General features: G+C 38.3%; 6 protein-coding genes across 8 annotated transcripts in view; 2 read left to right on the plus strand and 4 right to left on the minus strand.

Moving 5' to 3' along the window:
* Nucleotides 1-2,285, minus strand: part of LOC139111499 (uncharacterized) — a 38,799-nt gene extending 36,514 nt beyond the window's left edge. Inside the window, exons 1-2 of the mRNA XM_070671825.1 lie at nucleotides 718-2,285; nucleotides 556-599 (exon numbers count right to left, since the gene is read on the minus strand). The gene's annotated coding sequence lies outside the window, so the exon portion shown is untranslated. The remainder of the gene's footprint in view (nucleotides 1-555; nucleotides 600-717) is intronic.
* The window catches only part of LOC139111511 (circadian clock-controlled protein daywake), a 131,538-nt gene that overhangs the window by 101,385 nt on the left and 3,759 nt on the right, over nucleotides 1-26,394 (plus strand). The window contains exon 1 of one of the 2 annotated variants that reach the window (XM_070671846.1): nucleotides 26,066-26,226. The exons of the other annotated variant lie outside the window; for it this stretch is intronic. Coding sequence (XP_070527947.1) covers nucleotides 26,166-26,226 — 61 coding nt within the window. The 5' untranslated portion in view covers nucleotides 26,066-26,165. Of the gene's footprint in view, nucleotides 1-26,065; nucleotides 26,227-26,394 lie in introns of those variants that run through there. 2 annotated transcript variants of the gene reach the window in all.
* LOC139111500 (MFS-type transporter SLC18B1) lies at nucleotides 2,421-8,187 on the minus strand. The gene is made up of 8 exons (XM_070671826.1): nucleotides 7,611-8,187; nucleotides 6,107-6,202; nucleotides 5,324-5,614; nucleotides 5,117-5,237; nucleotides 4,815-5,038; nucleotides 4,397-4,572; nucleotides 4,076-4,244; nucleotides 2,421-3,834 (listed from the first exon to the last, which is right to left on the minus strand). Exons 1-8 carry the CDS (start codon nucleotides 7,716-7,718, stop codon nucleotides 3,529-3,531), a joined length of 1,491 nt encoding a protein of 496 aa, XP_070527927.1. The 5' UTR covers nucleotides 7,719-8,187; the 3' UTR covers nucleotides 2,421-3,528.
* The window catches only part of LOC139111504 (protein takeout), a 54,279-nt gene continuing 36,349 nt past the window's right edge, over nucleotides 8,465-26,394 (minus strand). Inside the window, exons 1-5 of one of the 2 annotated variants that reach the window (XM_070671836.1) lie at nucleotides 15,620-15,842; nucleotides 15,359-15,548; nucleotides 13,127-13,219; nucleotides 11,199-11,480; nucleotides 8,465-11,071 (exon numbers count right to left, since the gene is read on the minus strand). In XM_070671836.1, the coding sequence (XP_070527937.1) occupies nucleotides 10,767-11,071; nucleotides 11,199-11,480; nucleotides 13,127-13,219; nucleotides 15,359-15,491 (813 nt within the window). In that variant the 5' untranslated portion in view covers nucleotides 15,492-15,548; nucleotides 15,620-15,842 and the 3' untranslated portion in view covers nucleotides 8,465-10,766. Of the gene's footprint in view, nucleotides 11,072-11,198; nucleotides 11,481-13,126; nucleotides 13,220-15,358; nucleotides 15,549-15,619; nucleotides 15,843-26,394 lie in introns of those variants that run through there. The other variant, XM_070671837.1, reaches the window with a different exon arrangement.
* On the minus strand, nucleotides 17,314-19,768 carry LOC139111506 (protein takeout). The gene is made up of 3 exons (XM_070671839.1): nucleotides 19,638-19,768; nucleotides 18,725-18,965; nucleotides 17,314-18,513 (listed from the first exon to the last, which is right to left on the minus strand). The coding sequence occupies exons 1-3, from the start codon at nucleotides 19,711-19,713 to the stop codon at nucleotides 18,072-18,074; spliced, it is 759 nt and encodes a 252-aa protein (XP_070527940.1). The 5' UTR covers nucleotides 19,714-19,768; the 3' UTR covers nucleotides 17,314-18,071.
* LOC139111518 (uncharacterized) lies at nucleotides 19,852-26,029 on the plus strand. Its single transcript, XM_070671855.1, has 6 exons — nucleotides 19,852-21,460; nucleotides 21,645-21,911; nucleotides 22,040-22,315; nucleotides 22,381-22,507; nucleotides 22,593-22,745; nucleotides 23,460-26,029. The coding sequence occupies exons 1-6, from the start codon at nucleotides 20,603-20,605 to the stop codon at nucleotides 23,579-23,581; spliced, it is 1,803 nt and encodes a 600-aa protein (XP_070527956.1). The 5' UTR covers nucleotides 19,852-20,602; the 3' UTR covers nucleotides 23,582-26,029.

A 26,394-nucleotide genomic window follows, 5' to 3' on the forward strand; every position in this document is an offset into this window, starting at 1 on the left:
CTTTGCCGGCACTTTTACTGTTTCCTTCCGCCGTGCGTCACACAATGCGCTTTTTCAATCTTTTCCTTATTTTATACGCGGCCGCATCGTTCCGCGAGGAGGTAAAGGCATGGCTTTTCGCGCGATGCTTACGTGCGTTGCGATAAGCAGTCGTTAACACGAGAGGTGGCCGAATGAAGTTTTGCCAGCTCGTTGTGGAAACAGCGGAATCATTTACCGACAGGTCGATGCACACGAGCGAGCACAGTACGATCAGTGGAATACGAAATAGTCACGGAAACAGTCGTTATCCAGCTTTATTACATTCCCGCGCGGATGCAACGAGCTTGGATGGGAAGCTACTCGAAATCCCGCTCGGAACTTTAGAAGATACCGGAGGTTTTTTTTTTTAAGCAAAGAATGTAAACGATTGATCAGTCAAATAAATTTTTTTTTTATATTTGCACGTATTTGTGTTCGCAAAAATTTTTTTTTCCTTTAATTTAACTTTAATTTTACACGCGCGCGCTATTTTATGAGACACCCCAATTAAAATTTATGAAAAAAAAATCTTACCTATCTGCATAAGCTTCAGCGGAGTTGGAGAGTTCTGCTGGTGTCTGTAACAAAAAATAGAATATATTATTATAGACATGTAAATTGGTTCATAAAATTAATTAAAAAAAAAGATAAAAATTTTTATTTAATAAAGATATTATAAAAAAAATTTATTCTTACCTAAGAGTTGCTCCGCTGATGCACGATGCCTTCCCGGGCCTGCTCCTCCTCCCAGATGGGACGTGTCGAGTCATCCTTCCGCGAACTGGACACTCGCGAACACCCCGACCGTGATTCTACAATTCGCGAAAATTATTGATCACTTCTAAACGCGCGTTACTGTCCGGTACTCGCGTTTAAAATAAAGACGTGTCAAAAAATTACGACCGAATACTGTTCGGAATTTCTGTAACGACCGACGAACCGCCGGTGGTTCGTTTAATTAATAATATCGGCGGTAACGACACTTTTGTAGACGATAATGGGTGCAGCTGCGTCGATCTGTGAAAAAAAAAATATATAATTAATTTAATAACCGGCAACAATCAAATTAATTTTTTTTTTAATAGATAGGACGCTTGAAAATTATTCTATAATCAAAAGGAATAATTTTCGTAAAGTACACGTGTTAAACATCGCACATTCCGAAATTCTTAGCGTTACAAAAGCTTTTTTTTCCGCCAACGTGTTGTGCACGACAGAAAGTAAGCGGTTTCATCAACGAATCGAGTGCCGCTATTTATTTCTTGTCAGGTAATATGCAAATGCATGCTGTACATTGTGATACGAATGGGACTTAGACTTTGGGGCCAGTTTAGCGAAGGGTCTATCGAAGTTTAAATATCTTAAAACGATGATCAAATACATTAACAATGTGTCCTTTCTCGGAACCGCGAGATTATCTCCCGGTTAATATTTGAGTTATGAATCATCGGCTTGCACACATTCGCACACGCGGGCGTTCGCGGAACGCGGCTCTTTCTTTCTTTTCAGCTTTGTTACATATTCACGGACGGCAGGAAAGAAAGAGACAGCCGCTCGTACATTGTTAGGGAATTCGTGCACGTGCGTGGGCGTGTCGCGTATGCGTGGATAGCTTGGAATTCAAATCGGACGCAGGAAAGAACTACGTTTGTCAGGTAACGCTCGGCAAGCTGGATCGTCGAAGGCAATGAAAGACGCACGAAAGTGAATTTCACGAAGGAGAGAGGATAGGACGCGCATCATTATGTAGACCGCATCAGCTTCTAATATAATCGTGCGCTAAGGGGAAGGAGAAGCGGGCAGAAATATCATTAATTTCACACCATGTCGTTATGCCGAAGAAGATGGAAAGCTTTCTCCAATTTGTTTTTTTGAAAAAATTCGCAAAGTTTCATGCGCGTAAAAACGAAAATTTTAATCGGCAAGATATTTTTCTTTCGGCCACTTTCTACCCGTCTGTCGGGTCCATTGATTTCTCCCCGCTGGAGAGTAATGTACGCGTTTAAAAAGTCCCACACGGTAAACGATAGGCGAGCGAATTATTCAGCAGTAAAATAACAATAGTAATTAAAACAATGTACGCATGCAATTTCGTTATTTTCCTCGATTACCTCTCTTGCGAACGGTTGCGGCGATGATTGGCAATAATCACGTAGCGAGCTTGTTACGAAAGTCATTTGCACGTGATACCGGCGACATCATTAACGCCCACGACGTCCGTCACTTTTTCCGTCGGCGTTCGAATCTAGAATTATGCGATTATGCCGTTGCAAGTACAGGTTTGCGCAACGGTATAATCGCATAATTCTACATTCAGGATCTATCAATCGAATATCGGCCACCGCAGCATCGGCCTATTCGATGATGCAAAAATGCGACAATGTGTAGAAAGACGTGCGTATTGAAAAATCAACTCGGAGTAACTTACGCGTTACTCCGAATTTATATTTACATTTAATTACAAATTACATTTGTTATTAATCTAATTGGTATTGTATAAAAGATACTTTTATATAATTTTTTTTCGTGTTGTAAAACTTACTCTAAGATTAAAAGGCTTAAATAGCACGATAACAGCGGGAGAAAGAAACTCGCGTAATTATGTATAAGATTTAAGTTAGCGATTCGCGAGGGAATTTTTTTTTTATAATTATTACTATAATAATTGTTATAATAATTCTAGTCGTTCGATAACACTTTTTAACAAAAAAGTGTCACAAGTACTTGAATGAGAAGTAATTTTTCATTGACCAGTGCAATAGTTTAATATAATTCTTCACAGCTGCGACGTATTACACGATATCGGATATTCATATACAATTAATTATAAAAGACTACATACACCACTGAAAATCGTCAGTGCCTTTCTGCATTATTTAGGCTTTTCGTTCCTTTGTTTTAATTCTTTCATTAAAATGTTACGCGTGCTCACATGTAAAATTACATGTTACATAGAATTAAAATTTTCCGACTTTCAGTAGTGTACGTAAAATTTTTTTATTAACTGCACATTGCATAAAACTTTTATTATCTTTGGTAATGTAGATAAAAATTAAATCTAATTACATCGCGTTAACAGCTTGAAGCATTTTACTTACGCGATTAGCACAGCACAATTAGAATTAATTTTAACAGACATGCTAAAGTTTTCTTTTTTTTTCTTTTTTCTTTTTTTTTTTTTTAATCTGTTGTCGATTTTAATTTTTTACCACTTTTATCGCGACATTTTTGCTCGAAGCTTAGACGACAATGTTTCTCCATAAAGATAATTTTAGTACTATCATATATTCCATTATAAAGAGACACTATCATTTCTACGTTTAAGTTTAATGATTACCATTAATTTATCGATAAAGTGGGTGGACAAAATATTAATTTTTGGCTGACATTCTCTTAAAAGATAAGGAACAGTCTCTTGTGTTGCCGCTCAAACAGAAGTTGTAGAAATTAAACGGCGAAATTCTGCGCCTCGCTACCATTTTTAGACGTGATGCTAAGCGTTCGGTATTACGTAGTGAGCTCGAGATAACGTTTGTTCTCTATAGAGCCGTAACTGTGAGAGTATCGGCCACTATACGATGCTCTGGACCACGCACCAGCTCTGTTCGAATAACTGTTGCACACGATTAGCGAATTCATGCCACCGGGTCTGTCGATCGGTACACCCTGACCCCGTACGTTCTGGTGAACACTACCGCTGCTTAATCGGTTGCTCTCTACCAGCGGTGCTCTGATATCCTCGGCTACGCCAACGTCGGTATACGGCTTAGGCGCGCGAGAGCAACTAGTCAAAAACACCGCGGCTATCACGCCCTGTGAAAATAAAAAAAAAATAAAATTCACGAACAACTTTAATTGCAATTCGAACGCCACTGAGTAATCTTATCGTCGAGCATAATTTTTTAATTGCCACAATTCTGATTTTGGAAACCAAGCACGGAGATTGAACCGCGTAATTTATTTTTTTTTTTTTAATACTTGAGATTTAAACTCGAAATCCTTGATCGTATTAGTTGGAAGATAAAGATAGAGACGCGACGGAAGTCGAACGCACCACTAACATATGTAGAAACACGATGAACATTGAGCCGTTTCTGAAACCGATGTTGTCCAGCAAGATCCCAGCGATGCTCGGACCGATGAAAGCTCCGAGAGCAAAGGTACTTGTCCATAATCCGCTGATCAATCCGTAAGTTTCAAGATTATTCGGGATCCCGTACGATCTTAACATAAAAATAACAGAAAATATCGTCATGAATTCGTCAATTGTGTGATTTAATTAAAAATTAATAATTGTCGACATTAAAAAAAAAAAAATTAAATTAAATTAAAATTAAATCGCATAAAAAAAAGAAATTATTTTTACGTGACTTACATTGATGACCGCAAGGCATCCGTGAAGCTAGCAACCAGTTGAGCAGCCATGCCTAAGCCGTGGATCACAAGGCCGCTGATAGGCATCCAGATTAGAGTAGGCGACGGAATGAATGGTGCTGGACCGACTAACGAGAAACCGACCATTACGAGAAAGCAGCCAGCAATGGTTGCTACCTGAAAAGCGTCGTACCGATATATATTTACGTTATACATTTTCAATCTGATAGAATCCTGCCTTCGGGCAATAGTTGAAGATAAACCCAAGAGCCACCTTCGGAACTGCTTATGACATAACTTAAAACGATAATTCATTTAATAATTCGCATCTCGTGTAGAATCGTATCGGTTTCTTTCTGTATTTTTCTCACGAAATAAAGAAAAAAAAGATTTATCGGATAAAGGCGCGCGTACTTTACCTTCGGATGCCAATAACTGTCGCAAAGCCAGCCCCACGCCGGTGCGGTTATCGCGTAAGTGCCGCCGTTAATCACGAACATCAATCCGAGAACAACCGGGCTTAGGCTGAATTGCCGGAGATGCGGCTCTAAAGTCGCTTGCAAAAATCCAATGCTCATGCTCGTTGCGATTATCGACATCGAGGCGATCATCACGCCAGGGATTTTCACAACTTTCATTACGCCTGAAAAATATATAGTACGTTAATACAAAATATCAGTAGGATCGCGATCGATTTAAAAGTCGTTTGTAATACGATTACCTCCGTTATTGTGCGAATCACTATCGCTGTCGTTGTGCACGGGTAAAATAAACGCGGTGCTAACAGCCGCGACAAATAACGCCGATCCAAGGACCGCAAACGGCGTGGTGTATCCACCTATCTGATGCATCGATTATGCGACATTAATGTCTTAATTTTTCAAATTAAAAATGTACGGGGAAGAAAAAAATAAGACGCGAATATTACCTGATAGAGCGCACCTCCGACAGTCGGGCCAACAATAAGGCCGAGTCCGAAGAAGGTTTCCAAACTGGCGAACGTCGTGGCGACGTTGTTAGGAAATTCTTTGGCGATAATTGCAAAGCTAGCTGTTAGAAACGCGGCATTTCCCATCGCCTCCACGATCCTGATCACGAAGGATAAGATTATGAAGGGGTAGTGGCCTTCGACTTTGTCCAGTAATCCGAAGAATATAGCGCAAGTTCCAGTGGTCAGAATACCGCCATTGAACAGCAATTTCGGTCCGATTCGATTTAGCTGCGAAAGAAAATAAATTATATATTAAATAGTTGACGAATAAATAATTGTAAATTTTTAATTTCCTGCAATTGAATATAATATTAAGCGTCGTGCGAATTCGCGAGCGGTATCGGCGAGCCTGAAAAAAGGCAAATTCTAACGCGTCCTGTTACAGCTGTAATCATTATACAGGTCCGCCTGCGATCCGACTTTCGTGAATTTTACAAGATTCACGCTCCGTATCGCTTTGATATTTCGTAATATTCATTTTATCTGCCGCGATTGCCGTATTATTAATGGCAGATATTTCAGACGCAGATTAGATACTTAGTATGCGAATGAGCGAGAATAATTTACGGCTTTACCGAAAAGAATTTATCTTCCAGATTATAAGCTAACAAATTTTATTACTTAACTTTATCTGCCCGGTGCAACGAAAATATCTTGTCGCGCGAGGACATCGAAGCCGCACCGTAGGTATTAATAATTGTTAATCGTGTCATCACTCACGTGTTGCCCGTAGAACGGGCTAATGATGAAGACCACCAGCTCGAAGATCCCGAAAACCAGTCCGTACTCCGACGGCGACGCTCCTTTTTTCTCGGCCTGCGGGATAAAAAATTTTTTTACGTGTTATAATTCGTTAGTATTTTAAGCGATTCGAATTATTGGCAGCTCGATGGTACGCTGAGTTACGCAGTAGTTGATTATCGCATTGCGCTGCAATTAATGGTCGCCGAGATAATGTCCCGATAAACTTTGGAGCTTTGCTCCCACGAAGACTACAAGCTGAATTATCGAATGTCGCCATTTGTCTCGTGATAGACGGACGTTTTTTTGGCACGTGCTTTATCCGTGGATACGCATTTGATGTGTCCCTTTTTTTTTCTTTCTTTTTTTTTTTTCTTAGATACCGCGTTTACTCGGATTCAAAATGTAACTATTAATCTTGTTCTTATTACGGTGTACTAATTTCGTAATTTTACGCACGGTCGGAATGATCAGAAATGTGATCACCATCAAACTTGAATAAAATATCGCAATTTCTCCCATTTTTTTCTTTTTACAAAGATGCATGTTCGCCGTAAATTGTGAATGAGGGAATAAATTGCGATATTAGACATTTATTGACAGATAATATTCTTCGATTAATCATCGACAGCGAGATAAATATGTTACGCATTTTTCACAACGAAATAGTAAATAGATTCTGACGTATAATAACGTACGCGGCTCGATAAGAATTGCCTCCGCCTTCTTCCTTTTAAAAAGAGATGCACATTATGACACAAATTTGCTATTTGCATTTTTTAAATACTTTAATTAATTGTAGCATGTTCTTTCCGCGATAGAGATTCTATTAAGAAAGGAATTAATCGAACCCGCCGGACTCTCCGGCTTATCGAGGAAATTTCTTCAACAAACGTTAACCTTTGCACTCTTGAAAGAATGATCTGGAATTGAATAATTCGACGCCTCTGAGGCTTTTTAAGTGTATTATAAAAAAAAAATTTTGTCATATTTTAATATTTTCGTGTAACTAAATAATAGCGTTCAGAATATTGTTCTTTGTACGATATAAAATTTGTCTCTTCGAAATATATAAAAAAATATATTTTTTTTTTTAATTTACCGCATACTTGACAAGGGTAATAAGACAATAATGATATTATAGCTTCGTAAACACCTCGGTAACGTCGTGTTCTAAATTCGTATTCCGCCGACGATGAAAATAATCGCGAATCTGTTGAATTTAATCGGAAATCTGTTTTAATTCGTAACTTACGAAACGGATTAACGTTTAACGGCACCATAAACTCGACCATTATCGTATTGTTGTGTCTACGGAGGCGTGTAACTCAAACATCGCTATCGCTTAAAGTTGCGCGAGAAAACGCCGCGGACCGAGAAATCTTTCAGGCAATGCTCGGAACACGCGTATTAATTAGAAGCAGCTGACCGCGCGTTACTTTACGCATTTTTCGCGGCGCATTCGCGATCGACGGTCTTTTACCTCTTGGGGGTAGAACGGTGCTTGCAGCGAGACGCAGATGGCATTCGCAAAATCGGCGATGCTGATGACGATCAGGGTGAGCCATTGTCGCTTGGTGAACTTGGCCATTATTCTGCCGGCTTAATTTTTTTTTTTTCACACCTCGAGTCCCCCTCGCACTTGTTCGCGCCGCGACACAAAGCTGGATGCACTGGATCGTGGACGAGAGGGTCCAAGATCCAGTTACATCAGGAGCGGGCAAGCAGGTTCGGTCGACTAGCTGCTCGTCACTCTTACGGTAAATAGTACATATTTCGTTCGTAATACTGACACACAGTATCTCGTTTCCGTTTCACCTCGTCCCGTCTTGTCCGGCTCGCACGCCGCACACGTGTTTACTACGTGCGTTGCCGAGCGTATTTACCACGCTACGCCAGACGCTTTTAAGGACTTCAGCGAGAGATGGGAGAAGAGGGTCGGAGGTCGAATGATATGTCCTACCACGGTTCCAATTTCATTATCGGCCGTCGCGCTACCGAGCGGCTCGCGAGTCGCAGAGTTACGGGGTGTAAAGACTCGACGAGCTAACCAGGCTCGACTTCATTCCGTTTCGAGCATCCTACTTATCTACGCACTTCCTACAATTATTTGCACATGCTTTTGTTTTTCTAAACGATATATTATCTGAGACATTTTTTTCTTTTTTTTTTTTTTATTTAATCGCAAGATTTTTCTTAACACTATGAGATTGTGAATTGTGGGTCGAATTTATTTTCATTGACTTAACGCACATTAAAGCCGCCATACGTAAATTAATATATGTATCGAATATAAGTATATTAAATATAATGAGTTTTATATTTAAACTTTCCGGAACCTGTCTAATATATTTTATTAAGACAAATTTTTATAAGTATTTTAACGGTATGCATTGCCAACAAAGATTAGTATCATTTTGAGATCTTTTACTATTTGTTGTTAATTTTGTCGATAATTAAAAATTGATTTAATGATATATTTCTTCATTAATGCGAAATCTTTTTTTCTTTCTTTTTTTTTTTTTTTTTTTTTTTGCTTAGTGACGAAAGTATCATGACCATTACGCTTAGAATTTATTTATTTCGAGGTAGACATATTTATTAATTTCCTTGAAAGGTAATTAAGATGTAATAATAATTATCATTTACGTTATAGTAAATATATCTACTTCATAAAGCTTTGCAATAATAGTTGCCTTCCATTAACAGCGGAACTTAAATAATTCTCACTTGCGACGTCGCTTGATTTTTTTCTTCAACATTTATTAAACCACAAATTAAAAATAACACAAGTGAGAATTATCCCAAGTTTCAATGCGAATAAAAAACAGTATACATTTCTATGTTTTATATTACTATGATATACGTGTCTTAGACTTGATGCGTTATCCGTTAATGGGATGAAAAATGTTGAAATTATAATTTTAAGTGAGATGGTATTTAAAATCGATCAGTCAAATAGTCAAAAACTTGGGCGCTCAGTCGCGTATATTTTATCTCGCGAAAATCATTTCCGGAATCCGCTAATAATTTCGATAGAGCATCAGGTCCGAGGCGTCCCGTACGTCTACGATAATAAAATCTTATAATAAAGTCTTATATCGTAACGAATTGCAACGCAATCCGTTTAGAAATAATATTAAAATATTTAACGCAACTATAATGTATCGTATATTGTTTTATCAGTTAATGACGAAAGTCAATCTTCGCGTGACCACGAGGCGGACACGTGCGGGACGTGACGCCGGCTTAGATTTGACCTATAATTAAAGGAATATGTTTAAAGTCGTAAGTTATGTCTTTTCCTGCGGCATCCGTCTCTTTACTTCAGAGTCGAGTTCGTATGTGCGTCAATTATACGCGTTTTACTTCTGTAATTGCAGATAAATTATCCAATCGGTCGAACAAAAACAAGATGGAATCACTCGGCTGCTGAATCAGTTAATCCAACAGTGAATCGATCAAATAAAAAGAAAAGAAAAAAAAAAGTATCGGCGCTCGCATGATGCAATACATCGGTAGATTTCACAAATTTTCGTCACAACGCCCCTTGCGAGGGGAGAGAGAGAAAAGCACAACTCGACTTTTGACATAATCTTCTTCTTATTTGCACGCGGCAGAGCTGCCTAGAATATGAAATAATCTCCGCGAGGATCGACACTTTAAATGTAATAAATTAAAAGTTCTTTTTAAAAGTACGTTTTGAAAATAATTTACACTCTCGACTCGACTCGAAACTCAGTGCTTTCGAACTGATTCGAATATAATAAATTTTTTATCGTGATTTATTTTTATTCATCAACGCTCACCGCTCGCGGATCTTTCTTACATGTCGTAGAAGTCTTAATAAAAAATTATATTACGTGCTATTCGCTATGCGTTACCGTAACAAGGCACCGTAATGCCTTTTCGCGATCGTGAAATGTATCCGAGTGAAAATTAATTCCCACCGTTACTATAATTTATCATAATTAATTAGACAATTTGTGGTTCATCTCGTGGCTGTCTAGAAAAAGTGTCCCGCACTAATAACGGAGCTAGAAAAGCTAGATAATCTAAACGTTTTTCGCCGCGTGCTAAGTCCACCGCGCGTTCTGACCTATCCCACGTGCGCTCGACTGCCCGTACCGCTGATCGCCGGGTCCGCTGACCGCCGCGGTAGTGTGAGTGCACGTGCGTGTGTTTACATCTAGCTGATAGTCTTTGCGCTCCGAATTCGCAAGGTGGAGGACGCGCGGGCGGCGGGCGGCGAGAACCGGTTTGCCTGGCGAATTCGGCAGTCGAGCTTCGCGTAAAATCAAGACACAACAGTAAACAAGTGCGCGACGAAAAAACGCCTAGACATCTGTTCAGATACACGGTACGCGCTGGACAGTGACTAGACGACCGATACTAGACTGATTTTGTTTCATTCTTTTTAAATGACAATTTTATTTCTCGTAGAGTCTCTAAATAATGAATACTTTTTTTTTTTTTAATTTACGGCTAGTCATTAGTTAAGAAATATATTTAATCCGCGCGATCTAGCTGCAAAATTAAATTAATTGGATTAATTTCCACTCGGATATTTTTACGTTTCAATGAAGTAATGAAGTCATGGGTGTTGCGTGTAAATTTTTATACGCGTTTAAAAAAAAAGTTACGCGTCGTGCATCCAAACTTTTAAAGGCAATTGCGTAAAGACGCCATTCAAAAAGTCCTTGAAATACTTGGCGATACTTGCGCTGGCCGCCGGTCTCATCTCCTCGATTATCTCTTTGATGTTCTGATTTAAAAATTGATTCATCGCCTGGCCGATCACGTTGTTACCGTTCAAGTGATCGTTTATGCGAAATCTCGCTCGGCCGAGGCTGAAGTCGATCAGCAGCCGAGAGATCTTCATGTAACGAACGCCGTCTTTCACCTCTTCGACGCCTTGCATGCGAGCGATTGCTTTTACGTCACCTGGAATGTCACGAACGTGCAAATAAAAAAAAAACGTGCTCACTCAGCCACTTTACCATTCTGTTTTTTGCCTCGATTCAAAACATATGATTCGTTCGTATTCACGATTCACGTTGCGAATGCTCACCGAACAACGCCCAAAAGTCGCCTTGGCTTTGAATTGGGAAAAGAAGCACGTTCCCGTTGATGTCGTAGCTGCCGTGAATCTCGATTTTCGGCAGAGACAGATGTAGGTCGAACCTGTAGGACGATATGTTTACCCGCACTTTGCTAATGCTGTAATTCCCCGGTCCTATCGTGGTAATGTTAGTGAAAATCGCTCGAACGCGCACCGGGCCTTGGCCGTTCTCCATCTTCAGCTCGGGAATTACTAATGGTTCTATAGGAGGCACGTCCAATTCGGGGATACCTATTAAAAAGCTCTAGTTAGCAATCTGTTCTTACTAATTGACGACTTTTTAAACTCACGGAAATCCATAGATTAGCGCTATTACCGCTACCGTCGTCAGGTATAGTAGCGATAAAGGATAATAGCAGAGATTTTATTCAACCTGTTCATTGCGAGACTTATCATGAATAATAATTGCTCTCTTAAACGTCACATGGTTGAACGTTGAACGCTCATATGTGCTTGTAAAGAAGTAACTGCGGCTTATTTCTTCTTGACCGTGTATTACGTATTATTACATAGTAGCCGTCGTAAATTGAAACGTGGCAGCATTCCGAAGTTAATTACAAGAAAGACAACATGCCGATTCACGTCATTGCTCATTGTCAGCCGCTGCTACTTTTCTTTGCTTTTATGTCAGTCACACTTTCGACTTAAATATCTTGGAAGTTAAGTTTGTAAAAAAAAAAAGAAAGAAAAAAAATCAACGGTACTTTTGTTATATAATATCGACACATGAAATTAGTCTAATTGAGTAATTGATCTCTATGATTATAGAATTGATTTGAAAATAAGAAAAATGCTTGGCAATTATACATATGCATATGCATTCATGCAAAAGGTCAGGCGCGCATTTTATAGAATTAATTATTAAAATACGTAATTACATAATTTTAAATATATAGTGATTTCATAATTGTGTAATTATGTATTCTAATTACAAATTCTGTAAAAAGTTAATTTTCTACTGCATTGAGCAGCTATGACGTATGACAATTTTTTAAATAATTTTACATAATAATGTTATATTTGAAGTTAAATAACTATACGACATATAAACCGAGTTTACATAATTTACTAGAATTAATTTTTATAAAGACTAATTATTTTATGATATAAATTTTATGAAATTCATAGAAATATTATGATATAATAATCTCGTAATATGATTATTTAAAATATTACTTATTTACAAGACACATACACTTTGTCAATTGCAAAATCTATTTAAAACAATTTAAAATATACGCCACGTGAATTAATAAAAAAATTTTCAAGTTATAAACCGATTAAAGTACATCTTGAAAATCGAAAGACTTTTAATTTATCGCAGAAAATCATCTTCTAACTTTTTAAACAGTAGAATAAAGATATTTGCAGAGCGCGTCTATAATTATTTTTTTTTTTTATCTGTGATATTGATATAAATAGATTTTAATTTTTTTCGAACACAATCGCTGTCGCATCAAACCAATATTTTGCAACGGCATGGTGCATGTAATTATGCCGCAATGCTTTTCTACGAAGTCGGGAGTTCCGACTTCGCCTATTACATAAAGCGGCATTGTAAGTCTAAATCAGTTGTACAAATTTTCGCGATATTTACGGAGCGAGCTGGAAGAAAGTTTACAGTGCGCTCTTACGACATGAGAATATGCTTTATGTAATAATCGCTACTAACATTTTAGCTTACTTGCGGACTTATTTTGACAATTTTCGCGCTGTTGATTATATTAAGTATCTATTATATTAAGTATTTTAATTATGAGGCAGAGCGAAATATCTAAGCGCACGAGGACGCGAGTATTAAAACGATTGTGCTGCTCGTTATATCATTTCTAATTCGTATCACGTTCTTCGCTAATTTGATGAATCGTTTTACTCACCTTTCACCAGGTACGGTTGAATATGAGCAAGTGTATTAAAAAAACACGCCTCGATTTTCGGATCATTCCTGCTGCACGGTAATATGTATTCAGCTGGAAAAAAAAAAGGAAAAAAAACTTAACTATAAGCGGTCAAATATTACATAATGTATTACATAATTATTCTAATAATGGAATATGTAGGTTAATAATGGTAATATGCATCTCGATATTGAGCAACCCATTAATAGAGAAATTTTAGGTAACGGTTATTTCTAATAATGTCCTACATTAATTCTTAAACGTTTCCTCGGAGACGTAATACATTTCTCTACATTTAATATGTATACGAATTTATCTAAATACGGATATTAAAGAATTATCTAAATTGCAAATTTTGAACTCTACGGTGCTTTATAATTTATAATGTAAAAAAATCACGATGTCGGGTTACTGCAACTTTCGGAATTTTATAGATCAAGATAGAAATAGAATGGCGTGCTTTGCATACAAAAATTAAGGAGAATTTTTACTGTGGAAGACACCGCAGGCTGCGAGTGTTATCGAGGATTCAAAGGAAACTTAAGAGCTCGTGAATAAATTAACACTCGCTCAAGTAGGTTTTCCCCAAGCGTTCGCGCTTCTCTTTTTCCTTTTCCAAAAGTTAAAGGGAGGGTAAAAGTTAATTTTAGCGCCTCTGCAACCTTGCTTCGTTTAGTGATTTTAATTTGCTGATTTAAAATAGCTGCCGCGAGAAAGAAATGTCATCGCTCGAACGAAACGTGTAGTAGCGAAGAATCGCGAAGCGGTGCTTTTTGCGTACATCGTTGAAACACCGACTTTAACCCGGTACTTTCTCCGGACGATTGCCGATCCTCGACACCGAGAATTACGCAATCTCTGACATAACCTTCGCCACGCAGCCGAGAAACGTTACGCCATAATCCGAGACATTATATCGGCGGGCCACCATAGCCGGCGTGTTGTGCTTTACACATGCGAATTTTCCTAAATTGACTGTTATTACTGTTAGATAAAAACAAATGAATGTCTTTACAAAGCGGGTAATTGATTGGGAAATAAGCCATTCGGTCTGGCTTAATTAATTACGGTGTTTAAAATAATCGAAGCCAGGATTGAAAAGTCACAAGTCGGAAGAAAAAAAAAAAAAAAAATATTTAAAGAGAAATAACAATTTGTGAAAAATTGATTTACGCGCTAATGAAGTAGTTAAAGTTTATAATTATATATTTTCGAGCTTAGTGTCGTAAAAATTTAATTTAATAAATGTCACACAACAGGATATTTTAGTTGTTACCACACAGCATATCGGTTATGTGATTCGCGAAAGCGTAATAGCTTCGATTGAATTTGGAAAATGTCGCGGAAAAGTTCCCGTGATTGATGGTTCGTAGTTACAATAGCAGGGAATACAGGTGCAATCAAGACAACGGCTTCCGTCACGTAATCATACGGTGTACCTATTGTTTGTATTACTTCGGATTACGACGAAAGAGAAAGGCAGAGGTGCTCGAGATGTTCGGCGGAAAATGTAAATGAAAATGAGAGGTAAGAGATTACATTCTCGTGTAATCGTTTCCTATTATTTTACGTTCGCACGTAATCAACGTGGCCGCATCGCTCATTTTCTCGCTTTCCCTCTCTCTGCGCTCTAATATATGGAAACAAAAAACAATTGCGCATTTTATGGACTTTTAAATAATTGCAAATGAGTTTTACCACATCGTCGTATTATTAATAAGAAAGACTTAATAAAATAGCAATAAACATTTTCAGACTGATAGTTCCGCTTTCCGCGATTTGTACATTTTAATGACGTTCATTAAATAATCATATATTTTATGATTTTAAAGTTTAACATTAAAATGTAAATTGATAAATGAATCATAACGAGTAAGTTGTAATTAAAACTATTTTTAGCACGCGTCTAAAGCGCCATAGCACATCGTCGTATTTTTATTGCGGCTTTCAATTTTAAAATACGATCAAAAACAATCGTTTGTATGCGTCTGCATTGCGGTGTCATGGGCGATCAATGATCTAATGAATATTACCGCCGCGGTCTCTGTGACTAATACGTGCGCACGCCGCATAGCAATCAGTATCAATTCCGACAACTGCGCGAGGTGCAAAATATCAATAATTTAATAATTGTGATTGATGGCGTCGTAAAAAAAAGGAAAAAAATAAAGAAAAGAAAAAGAAAGAATTATTTCACGATCACAATCTTACGGGTGGGGAAATCAGGTTCCTTATGCTGCTGACTTCCGCTATTGACTTCCGTGACATTTTGGTCCTCGCAGGCCACCAAGATGGCCCACCAGAGGCCGACCAGCAGGGTGGAAGTTATTTTCGCGAAGGCCATCCTGGCGATCCACTCTTCCCAGGAAACACGACACTCCTCACTTTCTCGTCCTTACGTCTGTAAAAATGCGAGCAGATCCTTAACGAATCACGCCATGCGATCAGCTATCCCTCGCTAGGGGCGCTTACAAAGAGATCTCTTTTTCTTTTTCTTTTTTTTTTCCCCCTTTGAACTTGAACACCGACAACTCCTTCCGGCAACTCTTCGAAGGCCGCACAGGAAATGATCGCGGGCGTCGATGTATTCGCGAAAAGGGATCCCGATGCGAGGAAGGGAACCGACTGAGAACGAAAGTGAATCGAAGGCTCTCGTCAACAAGTTTATACGGCTACTTTGTGATAAACTAAGGACGGGACCCCTTCATATCCTGTCTTATATGCTCGGTGATCCCCCTACTCTAAAAGTGCCACTACTGCCTGCCGACTTTAAGGAGCCAACCGTCGTGATCACCTCTTTCCACATCTGCCGCGACAACGCGCCCTGAAACCGATGCTCTATGACCGGCTGCATACAAATTTGCATAAGATTACAACAGAGGCGATAATCATTTTTGGTCATTGTCGCTGCTTCGCGTTTACAATATAAAAAAGTTCCTCCGGGAAAACGCTGTGAATCTTCCACGATTTTTTTTATCACTTATTTTTCAAACGACAAATTTGATCTTTGATCTCTCGCGCAAATATAGCATTTTACGATTTAATTTTTTTAACTAACGCCTTTGGATTTAATTCGACTTGAGCGGGTACATTATTTATTCGATAAAAATCGAAGGAATAATTTAACGTCCCGATAAAGAAAGTGATTGATAAGGTTAATTTTGTTCCGCGATCGTTAATTAACGAACTCGATTGACTGCGACCGGTTAACGTTTCATTGTCTCTCTGGATTTGTCCTCCGGGGGAACCTGAATGTTCGTTTAGCGTTTTATTAAGTCACGCAAAATATCTGAAGAAACAGCTTGTTGCTCAGATAATTTGAAGTGCATACCGCAAAAGTTTTGCATAGTGGACAACCAAGTTTACCTCGAGGTAGCCGTAATTATCCCCGTCTCACTTTACGTGGCGTATAAAAATCTTCTCCCATCGAGAACCTTTAACTAAAAAAGAAAAAGAAAAAAAAAGAAAAAAACATTGCTAAATACTACTCACCTTCTGTAACGAGTCAGAGAATATGGTGCAAACCAGTTTATCGATATTATACGCGTACCTTTTTACATTGCCTGTATTTGCGGATGAGTATTATATTATAATATGCATCGAGTATTATCTACTACAAGCAAACGTAAGTCGTAAGTCTAATTAAAAAAAAAGGAAAAAAAATTTTATATTGCCGTTAGAAAGAATTTTAATTAAGACTATAATCATATTAGGTTAATTAGTATTATAGGTTGAATGATTAGTTATTTGATCGTTAGAATTGTTTTCCGTGCTGTAGGTTTTGTTGCAAGATGAATCACATAAATTATAAACGATAGTTAAGCGTGAAGCAAGTGGAACAAGCTTTAAAAAGATTGCCAAGAATTCATAATTACATCGTAAAAGAGAAGACAGAATTGCAGCAGAAAGAAGGAAAATGTACAACTTCTGCGCAACGAATCTCTGTACACAATTATAAGCTTTGCAAATCGAGAATTGTTTGAAACAGATTAGGGTAATTGCTATTTTTTTTTTTAATCAAACTTTACGCTTGATCTATGCGTTTTTTTTTTCTTGCCTAATTTTTTAGTTACACACGTTTGAATAAATTAATTGTCGAGTAAATTATTTTAAATATAAAAGTTTGTAAAGTTTTAAATAACGATTGTTAATATAGTTAACCTAAATATTGCACATTTCTATTTTATTTCATATAGAATACAAGTTTTTTATTTTTTACATACTCGCGAAGTGACACGCGTATTTCTCAAAGACGTGTGTAGATGTGTGCGTGTGTGTGTCGCACGGCGTATGCATATTTTTAATCCATTTTCTCTTGCCCTTTAAAATTTTTTTTTGCAATTGTTACATAAATTACTATTATATATAACACTGTTAACTTACCGTCCGTACAGAAATTAAAATCCAGTAAATAATTAACGTGTTTTTTTAACCCTATTTTATTGATTTTACATATTCAATAGACTTTGATATTATTGACACAGAAAAACTCGACATTACCAGTTTAATAATTATCTTTTTCTATTTTATCACAGAAATATCTCCTCGACTGGCACGATTTGCTATTTGAATATGCTTATCATTTGAAAAATGTTATTTGTCGTACATATGACGTACTTTATTGAACTTAACTCGGTTTAATAATTTCTTATTTTAGCGCAAACTGTTTTAAAAATATAAAATGAACAACCATTTAGAAAAGTGCAAATAAAATTATGTACCTATATTATCGCGTTATCAAATTAATTAAATATCACCATTATTTATTTATAAGAATAAAATCATTTGTATAAGATAATTTTCATTCCCGATAGCCTGAAAGATGTTTAACAAGTATACACATTTATACGAATGGTCAACAGCTTGAAGGAGCAGGAAAACTTGTGCAATCGCGTGTAGATCGTGTTAATATAAAATGATATATTTAAGGTGGCAATATCGTGTCTAATGAAAATTTAGAATAAATCTTATCCGAGATTGTTTTGATGGTTCCCGAAATCGTTTTCTCGAGGACTGGCTTAATTTTTACCTTTACATCATTCCAGTTATCGTTTAAGAAAAGGTTCGTGGCATTGGCTAGAACGGTATTGCCATTGAACAGATTGTCTAAATGAATGTTGGCTTGCTTAACGTCAAAATCGAGATGTAAATCGGTAAAGCGATAATGAACTTCTCCGGTTTTCTGATCCTGATAATGATTGCCTTGAATAATAGCTACAACGTCGATATCTGTAAAATTCGCTTGCGCTAAACCGTTCCCTTTTATGGGCAGCATCATGATTTTCCCTTCTATGTTGTAGTGCGCGTTCATTTCAAGACGTGGAAAGTACAGCTCCAGTGTAATACGTTCATTATCCATGTCCATGCTAAAAAAGAATGACCCTGAATGAGCTTCGCAACATGCTCTCAATTATTTTACTTCTGATTTCAATTCTGATAACTTTTTTTTTTTTTCCAGCGATTTGACACATTAATTAACGAAGAGAACTTCCTATAAATACTTTTTGTTTTAAAGCTGTAATTAAGTTTTGAAATTCGTCTTTTTAATTCCGACTTATCCACACGCAACTTACGTACTTGAAGTTTTTTAAGATGAAATTTATTCCACCTTGAACCTCGATGTCGGTATACGTCGATTCGATGAAAATCGGACCGGACGACTGGCTAATTTCAATTTGTGGTATGCGTAGCGGCTCGCAAGGTGGTATTTGTAATGCTGGGATACCCGACCTTAAGTAAGGCTTTAATAATTCGATGCTTTGCTTTATGCATTCGTTCAGATTCGGATCGCTGCGGTGACATTTCTTTAGAAACAATGCTTAAAAGGAAAAAAAAAATTTGCTGTGTATATTTAAAACTAATATTTCGAATTTCTTAATAGCGATAATATAAATTATGAATTAAAATTACGTATAAAAAATTACGATAGCGCGTTTCTTTATATTAAGTTTCACGATTTTCTACACGTTTGTCGTTTCTGTCGGTCTAAAGACAATAAAGTGTTGAATATTATTAAAGCACTATGACGTGAGAAAAGTATATTTGAGTTTTTGTGCAGCGTTTCAGTTTTTACGCGATTTTTTTAATTACAGGAAACTGATGCAAACAGTATTGAATCTTGTGCTTCGCATTGAAGGCGTATAATCAATATGAAAAATAGATATTATTGGCATGCAACGCGTAAACGTCAATTAATCGGAAAAAAAGAAAAAAGAAAAACAAATTTATAATCTTTTCATTGTTATTTTTACGTTACTTCCATTTATTACTTTTATATTAAATTAATATTTAAAATAACATTTTAATTTGTTAAATATAGAAACAAAGCGTTACAATTTTTAACGATATAAATTTTTCTATAGCAATCGAAAAGTAGTGAAACTGTTATCTCTCCCGTTTAATGATCTATGATAAATGCACGAATAAAAAAATTAATGCGTTACCGCTTTTAAATAATTTAATTAAAGAAATAATAATTGATGTTACTTACGTATATCGCCAGTTCTTACTGCGACAAATCCAGATGTTAAAAATAAGAATGTAAATATATGTGCATCGATCTGCATGATTACTATGAAGGTAATACGTAAAGTAACTTGAAGCTCCGCCGTCAGTGAATTTTATTACAGTTGCAATACGCTGATTAGGCGGTAATCGACCTCGCATTACGAATCCCTTGACGAGCCGATATGCTTACTCGACGTTACGTTTTCTTCCTCGTGACACGATTAAATTTACGTAATGCGCGTGCAATGCACAATCCGCTTTAATTTTCAATAGTTTATTTAACGCCCAATTTTTTATGAAGAGAAAGCTCGGTGCGACAGCCGTCCTTTTTTTTTTTTTTTTTTTATCTGCGACAATTAATCGCTTTACGCGTATATCGAAAGATCGTTTGAGGGACCTTGTTCTCCATTACATTATCGCGTAATGGAAGAATTTAAGGAAATCTCGTTTGCACCGTCGAAGAAAATGTATCGATGTCAGACTAAGAGCCACTTAGCTAGCATCATATAAGACTGGTCCATGGCCCAGATCCTCCATGCCCTTCTATGATCAGCTATAAAAACCTCCGGCCAATGCATCGCCGGCTTGCAGATCGCGTTAGTTCTTTATCTTTGCGCGCGATTGTCGATCCTTCTAGTTTTCTGACTAGAGAGAATCGTCGTTGAACGTTTTTCAAAATGCCTAGACTCGCGTCGAAACAAACGGGACGCAACGTATGCTGAATCGCGTGCCGATGTGCACAATTGTATGCTTTCTACTGATATTCATCGTCGTCGGCATCGTCCTGGTGTTAATCTACAAACCGATTTACGTTTGGAAAGTCGACGTGTCTCATCGATAAGAAAGAAAGGATCTCCTCGCTCGGCTCTGCAATCGTAACGGGATACGATTGAAATTTTTAATCAACGACTTCGGGAATCCGAGAAATAAATCGTCAAACGCGACAAGATGGTTAGACCGGTGCGACGAGGTGTTCTACGTGTGCTTTTAATACTCTACGCGACGAATTGGGCAGATTGCGCGTTGCTGGAGATGTCCCGCGTACTCTGGAACAAGACGGTGTCCGGCGCTACGAAAATAGGCAAGGTGGATCCACTGCGAGTGCCGTTAATCAAAGTCGATCAAACCGAGGGCGACGCTAATTACAGAGTGATTCTGACGAATTTGGAAGTCGCCGGTCTGAACGGATCGATCTTGGAGAGCGTTCACGTCGCTCGCGGCGCACCGCGGGCCAACTTGAGCGAACTCGCGGACGGATACGTGAGTTATAGCGACCTCAGAGACGTGGATACTATCAGATACAGATTTCACACTATGACGAGAGAACCTAGCGCCCCTAAAGAGACTTTCGAAGCCGTCGTGTCGCCTATAAATCGAGCAGCTGACACGAAATCGTCCTCGCGATATCAGGACGCACGCCAAGATCGATTTCAGGATCGACACGCCACCAGGACGTTCGAACAAAGTCGACAGTACGATCAACCTATTCCTTTCCGTCCTTACGCTACGTCCGATGGATTTTACAGAGGCAATTTAAAAACGTCGGACAACTCTGAGACGAAATCCGGAAGTTCCGAGAGCTTCAGACGACCAGCTTACGTTCAGCCTATTTATATGCAGCGAACGAGAGGTTTTCAAGGATATCAAAGTCCGCAGGCCGGCGAGGACACAATCGATTGCGACGATGCGAAAGGTTTTCAATTTAAAGGAAGACAAGACAATCAAGACAATCAAGACAATCAACGATACATATATCGACAGAACGCTAATGCGGGATATTCCGGGGAACGAGTCGCGGATGCTGAGGTTTACAACGTTATATATTTAATAATAAAAATCTATAAATTAATTTATTTTTTATAATATTACGATGATATTAATTTACTTATCTTAATTTAATTTTTGTTGTTTTGCAATATTTTTATATAATTTTTACTTTTACAAATCAATATGCAATAGCACTTTCAAACCACGAACTTTATTAAAACAGCTGTCCGCGTCGGAAATAGTCGAGACGAGATTGAAAAATCAGGGTGATGCAAGACCGCCTGTGTTGTATAATAGAGAACAGTCTCAACGAACGGACATTCCATCTTCCGGCAATGTTGAATTATCGAGAAGCGTATTGAAAGAGCGATCGGGTTACATCGATATCGTTTACGCGGACAAAATTAATGGCAGCGTCAAGCATTTCGGTAATCTCGGTACCGACGGTAAGGGAACTCGGCGAATATACGGCATCGAAGATGTCATAAAGGTGCTAAAGAATTTTTTTTCTTTTTAATTTACGATTAAAAAAAAAAAAAGTTACTTTATTTGTATTTTTGAAAAGCTCTTAGATAATTTACGCGATGCCACTTAATAGTAAATCTGTATATTATACAGAACATTCAAGAGAACACGAAATTTATCGTCTACAATTTCACGGAAGGCGAGCCTTTGGAAAAGAGAAACGACTTGATTAAAGCCGCGATCGAGGCCAGAAGACTAAAGGATCTACGCAGATATGCGAAAAATTATCAGGAGCAGCAAGGATACTTCGAGGAAGGCATGCAGCTGTTTTATCATTTCGGCGGAATGGACTCGAAGAATGGTAGCTTCTCTCGAAATTTCGGCGATATTAAGAGAACGAAGCGAGCGCATTCTGAGGAAGAGTCCGAGGTAAAATTACTATTTAAACAATTAAATATAAAAAAGCCAACCTGACGCGTCTGAAAACGCTCTAGGACGACGTGATGCACGCGATTTTGAGAATACGCGTGCCGCTGCTCCGCGTCAAGTCTCAGTACACGCTTACTGGAAAAGTGGGGAAAGAGATATTGCGAGGCAACGGCCTGTTTGCCGGAAACTTTAGTAAGAAAATGTTCACATTCTGCAATTGCCGCAAAGATCGCGCTTAAAAGCAACTAAAAGCTGTACGTTTCTTTTATTTTAATAGCCGACGTAGTGGCCGACTTTACCCTGGAACTTAAGAAATTTGGCGAGGACCTGATCGTTCGCTCCGCGAGAGCGAAGCTGTCAGCGAAAGATAAAAAAATCGATCTTCAAGGTATCGATGAGAAGGGCCCCGTTCAGATTGTTTTCAACCACGGTAAATATGAACAATTTTAATACGAATCCGCAACGAAAGACGACGTGTCTACTTCTATTGAAGTCTCTAAGTTCTAAGAAGTAGAACGAGTTAAAAAAAAATGTTACAACTCGTATTAGTTATATAACATTAGCAAGAATGGACGCGGACCGTTTTACTAAGGTTCTTATTGCAGTATTTGACATCAGCTTTCCTCGGAAATAAATGAAATACCGGTAGCGCTTTCCATTTTTGTACAGGAAAAGTGGACGTAAATAATAATCAATTATCGGTCGTAAAACCTAGTCGCTCGGCTAGTTAATCGGTAGTCAAAAATCCGACCTTTACCAATCGCGCGTAGTTCGTTTTTATCAAGCAGCGATTCCCCGGCGTAATTACTCGGCGGGATAAAAAGTCGAATTCTTTCTTGGAAAGTGGCGTAGGTCGATCAGCGATCACCGCGGTTCGATCGTAGGTATTCCGCGCGGTTAATTACCTCGAGCGGTGTTATAAAAAATATCCCGCGCTTTAATATTTTTCTATCCTTTCGTGTTCTTTTTTTTTTTTTTTTTTTCCTTCCGAGGAACGCAGAGAAATGAGAACGGAGCACGCATGTATGACATATCGCCGATCGTCCGGACCGATCGGGTACGAGTAAAAGTTCCGCGCGACATTAACTCGGTTAATTTCTCATTCTGTCGCTGACTTTTCTCCACCTTCTCCTTTCCTTCCTAGGCTTAATGGCCGCGGAGGCAGTCGCCGCGATGCTCGCCGACGACTTCGCGAGCAAGGGGCTCAGCGAGAGAACGGCCGACGCGCTGATTTACAGGATGTACAAAGATCTGCCATTCAATTAATCAGTTTGACTCACTCGAGGTAACCGGGTGCTCGGCGTCATTATTTTGCGCCGTCAGTCGCGCTTAATTTCACGTACATTTAATTACTTTGGTTTTTTTTCTTTTCCCTCCCGTTCTGAAAAAGATCTCCTATACGGCGATCATTATATTTTATTTATTTTATTTAAGACGTTAATTTTTCACATTTATTTTATATCTATGCATTTTTTTTAATCATTAACGCCACATTTAATCGCTATTTTTATGCATGCGTTTATTACTCTAGCACGATTTATTTAATAGTATTTATTTATATTTATCTGTTGTTGCGTGTGGGAGGTAGATGGATGTAGAGAAATCACGCTTTGTATTAATTGTCACTACAGCAAGTTATTAAAATAAATTTTAATAAAAAGTATTGTTTCCGTTTTGTTTCTTTTTCGTTACGGAGTAAAAAATAATTTTTTTTTACTTCGAAAATATACATATAAGACTTACGAATGGATTATTTTTACGCTTGCGTAAATAAATTTTTTTTTTTTTTTGCAACGAGACGATGTAGAAATTACGTATGTTTTGTGGTTTAATAATAGAAGATTATTTAAAGACTATCGCTATTCTCTTGATAAATCTGATCCAACATCATCGTGATTTTAATCAATCGGCACTCGCGTTCCTTCCTGCTTGTTTGACTCGGCATATTATTATTTATCTAACGTATCGTCCGCCTCCCGCGAGTGTACGAAGCGTTGATATTGTAAAATTGTGTAAGATCGAGTGAAGATTCGGCTTAATAAGTATTTGTAGATGCAAAGATGATTATCAAGAACCTCAGGTAGCTATAAAGCAATTACCGCGATTGCCGAGATTAGAATAAAAAAAAAAATAATAAAAAACAGAGGGGGGAAAAAAATGCAAATGGCTAGCGAGAAACGCGGAAAGAAGGAACGATTCACAGTCGCGTGTATCGGAGTTGTTAATTATTTACACATCTCGGGACGTAGATGCGGTAAATTGTAGTAACCCGATGGTAATGTCAATTGTGTCAATCCGATTGGGAGTGCGAGCGCCTGTCGCGCGAACAAATAGGATTAAATAGAAAAGACGAAGAGCATTTACGATAACATAATCCAATTGAGTAACTTCTCCACTTCGGAGCAAAGGGTAAAGGACCGTAACAACCCTGGCCTACGACTTGAAAGTCCTCGTTGACATTTCCAGCATCGCGATCCCTGCGCGTAACTCTTGTACCTCCGTTCTGTACGCGATGTAATTTTAATCTTACATATATGTAACGCTTACCACACGCGTATTACTTCATCTTATTATGCGTCCGTGCGTTGTGCAATTAAGATCAAATCGTTATGTTTTCGTGTCTAACAATGCGGACGTAAGCCGAGTTGTTTTATATAGTATATATATATTTCGCCATAATACTGTGCCGGATTGAAAATACCGGCTAATTGTATCGATATGTTGCTTTACGGCCGAAAGAGTTACTCAACGTTTACCGAATAGAACAAACCTCTTACGTAAATATAAATTTAACTGAACAAAAGTGGCGCGCTTGTTAGATGAAGAAATAATATGTGTACGATGACAGAGTAAAGTTATACAATTACGCGTGACGTTGGAAATTAATGGACTTAGGGATTTGTAAAACGACGATACGGATGTCGTTCGACTTGTGTAAAGCGTGAAGTTAACAGTCCTAAATTAAGAGGCGAAGAACGTATCGAGAAAACAGGAGTCGCCTAAGGGGATCGCTCAAAGAGATCGTTATTCTCGATTTAATATTTTGCTCCGATAGCCTTGCCGCCTTGAGCCGACATTAACCCGCGGTGTATCATACAGGTTTTTTAAAGATGCCATTAGCTATACGTAGAAAAGACGACACGCAAATTGCAGCGGCAACTGCAGCACCGGCATCGGCATTTCGAAAGCCGAGGATGCTGCCTTGGAATTACGATGCGATACGCAGCCGCGCGAACCTGCCTCGTCCTTCATCCTTCGCTGAGAAAAAGAAATATAGTTAATTCTGGACCCAACCGTAATTTCATTGCATTATCGACGGCAAATGTGATTCAGTGAATTATTAATCAAGCTGATTATAAATATAATCGAGTGGATCGTATTTATTATTGAAAGTAATCACAAAATTATGATTGGGCTCGAAAGTAACTGTATTTTTCTCGGACAAAAGACGGTGGACGCGTCGTTACGCGGAGACGTTCGCGAGATTGCAGTGTCCAGGGTATTCCCGTAATTCCGGCGGATGCGCGTAAAACCGGCGGGCACGGTCACGTGCACGCGCACACCGTGTGTGTATACGCATGTCAAGCCCGGCTGCGGCCCTGACTGAGTTAAGAGGAGGCATTCTACCGTGATAAATTCACCATCGCCTTCGCCATCATCGGGCCCGAGTGGGGTGGCGGCGGAGAAAGTGCACTTATACTTTATATATATCCGCGCGACGGGGCCATCGTACTCATTTTCGATACCACTGTCGCTAATTGCGAATACACGCGATCTCGTGACTAAAAAGAAAAGGAAGGTAAACATTGCCGAAACACGTCGAAACCACGTACGCAGGATCATCGAGAGGATGATGCTGATCGGACTCGTACTGATTGCCGTATGGGCAAGGACCGCCGTATCGGAGTTGCGTAAGTTTCCCTGTTTTTTTTTTTTTTATTTTCTTTTTTTTTTCAAAAGCGTGACCGTCGCGAACTATTAATTTCGTAAGCTTACTGAATTTTTTACGGGATAATTTTGTTTCCATTGTAGTTGACAATTTATATAGAATTTCGTTTTTACAACGTATGTAAAAAAAA

This window comes from Cardiocondyla obscurior, linkage group LG24 (assembly GCF_019399895.1).
Source record: "Cardiocondyla obscurior isolate alpha-2009 linkage group LG24, Cobs3.1, whole genome shotgun sequence".
Taxonomy (NCBI): Eukaryota; Metazoa; Arthropoda; class Insecta; order Hymenoptera; family Formicidae; genus Cardiocondyla; species Cardiocondyla obscurior.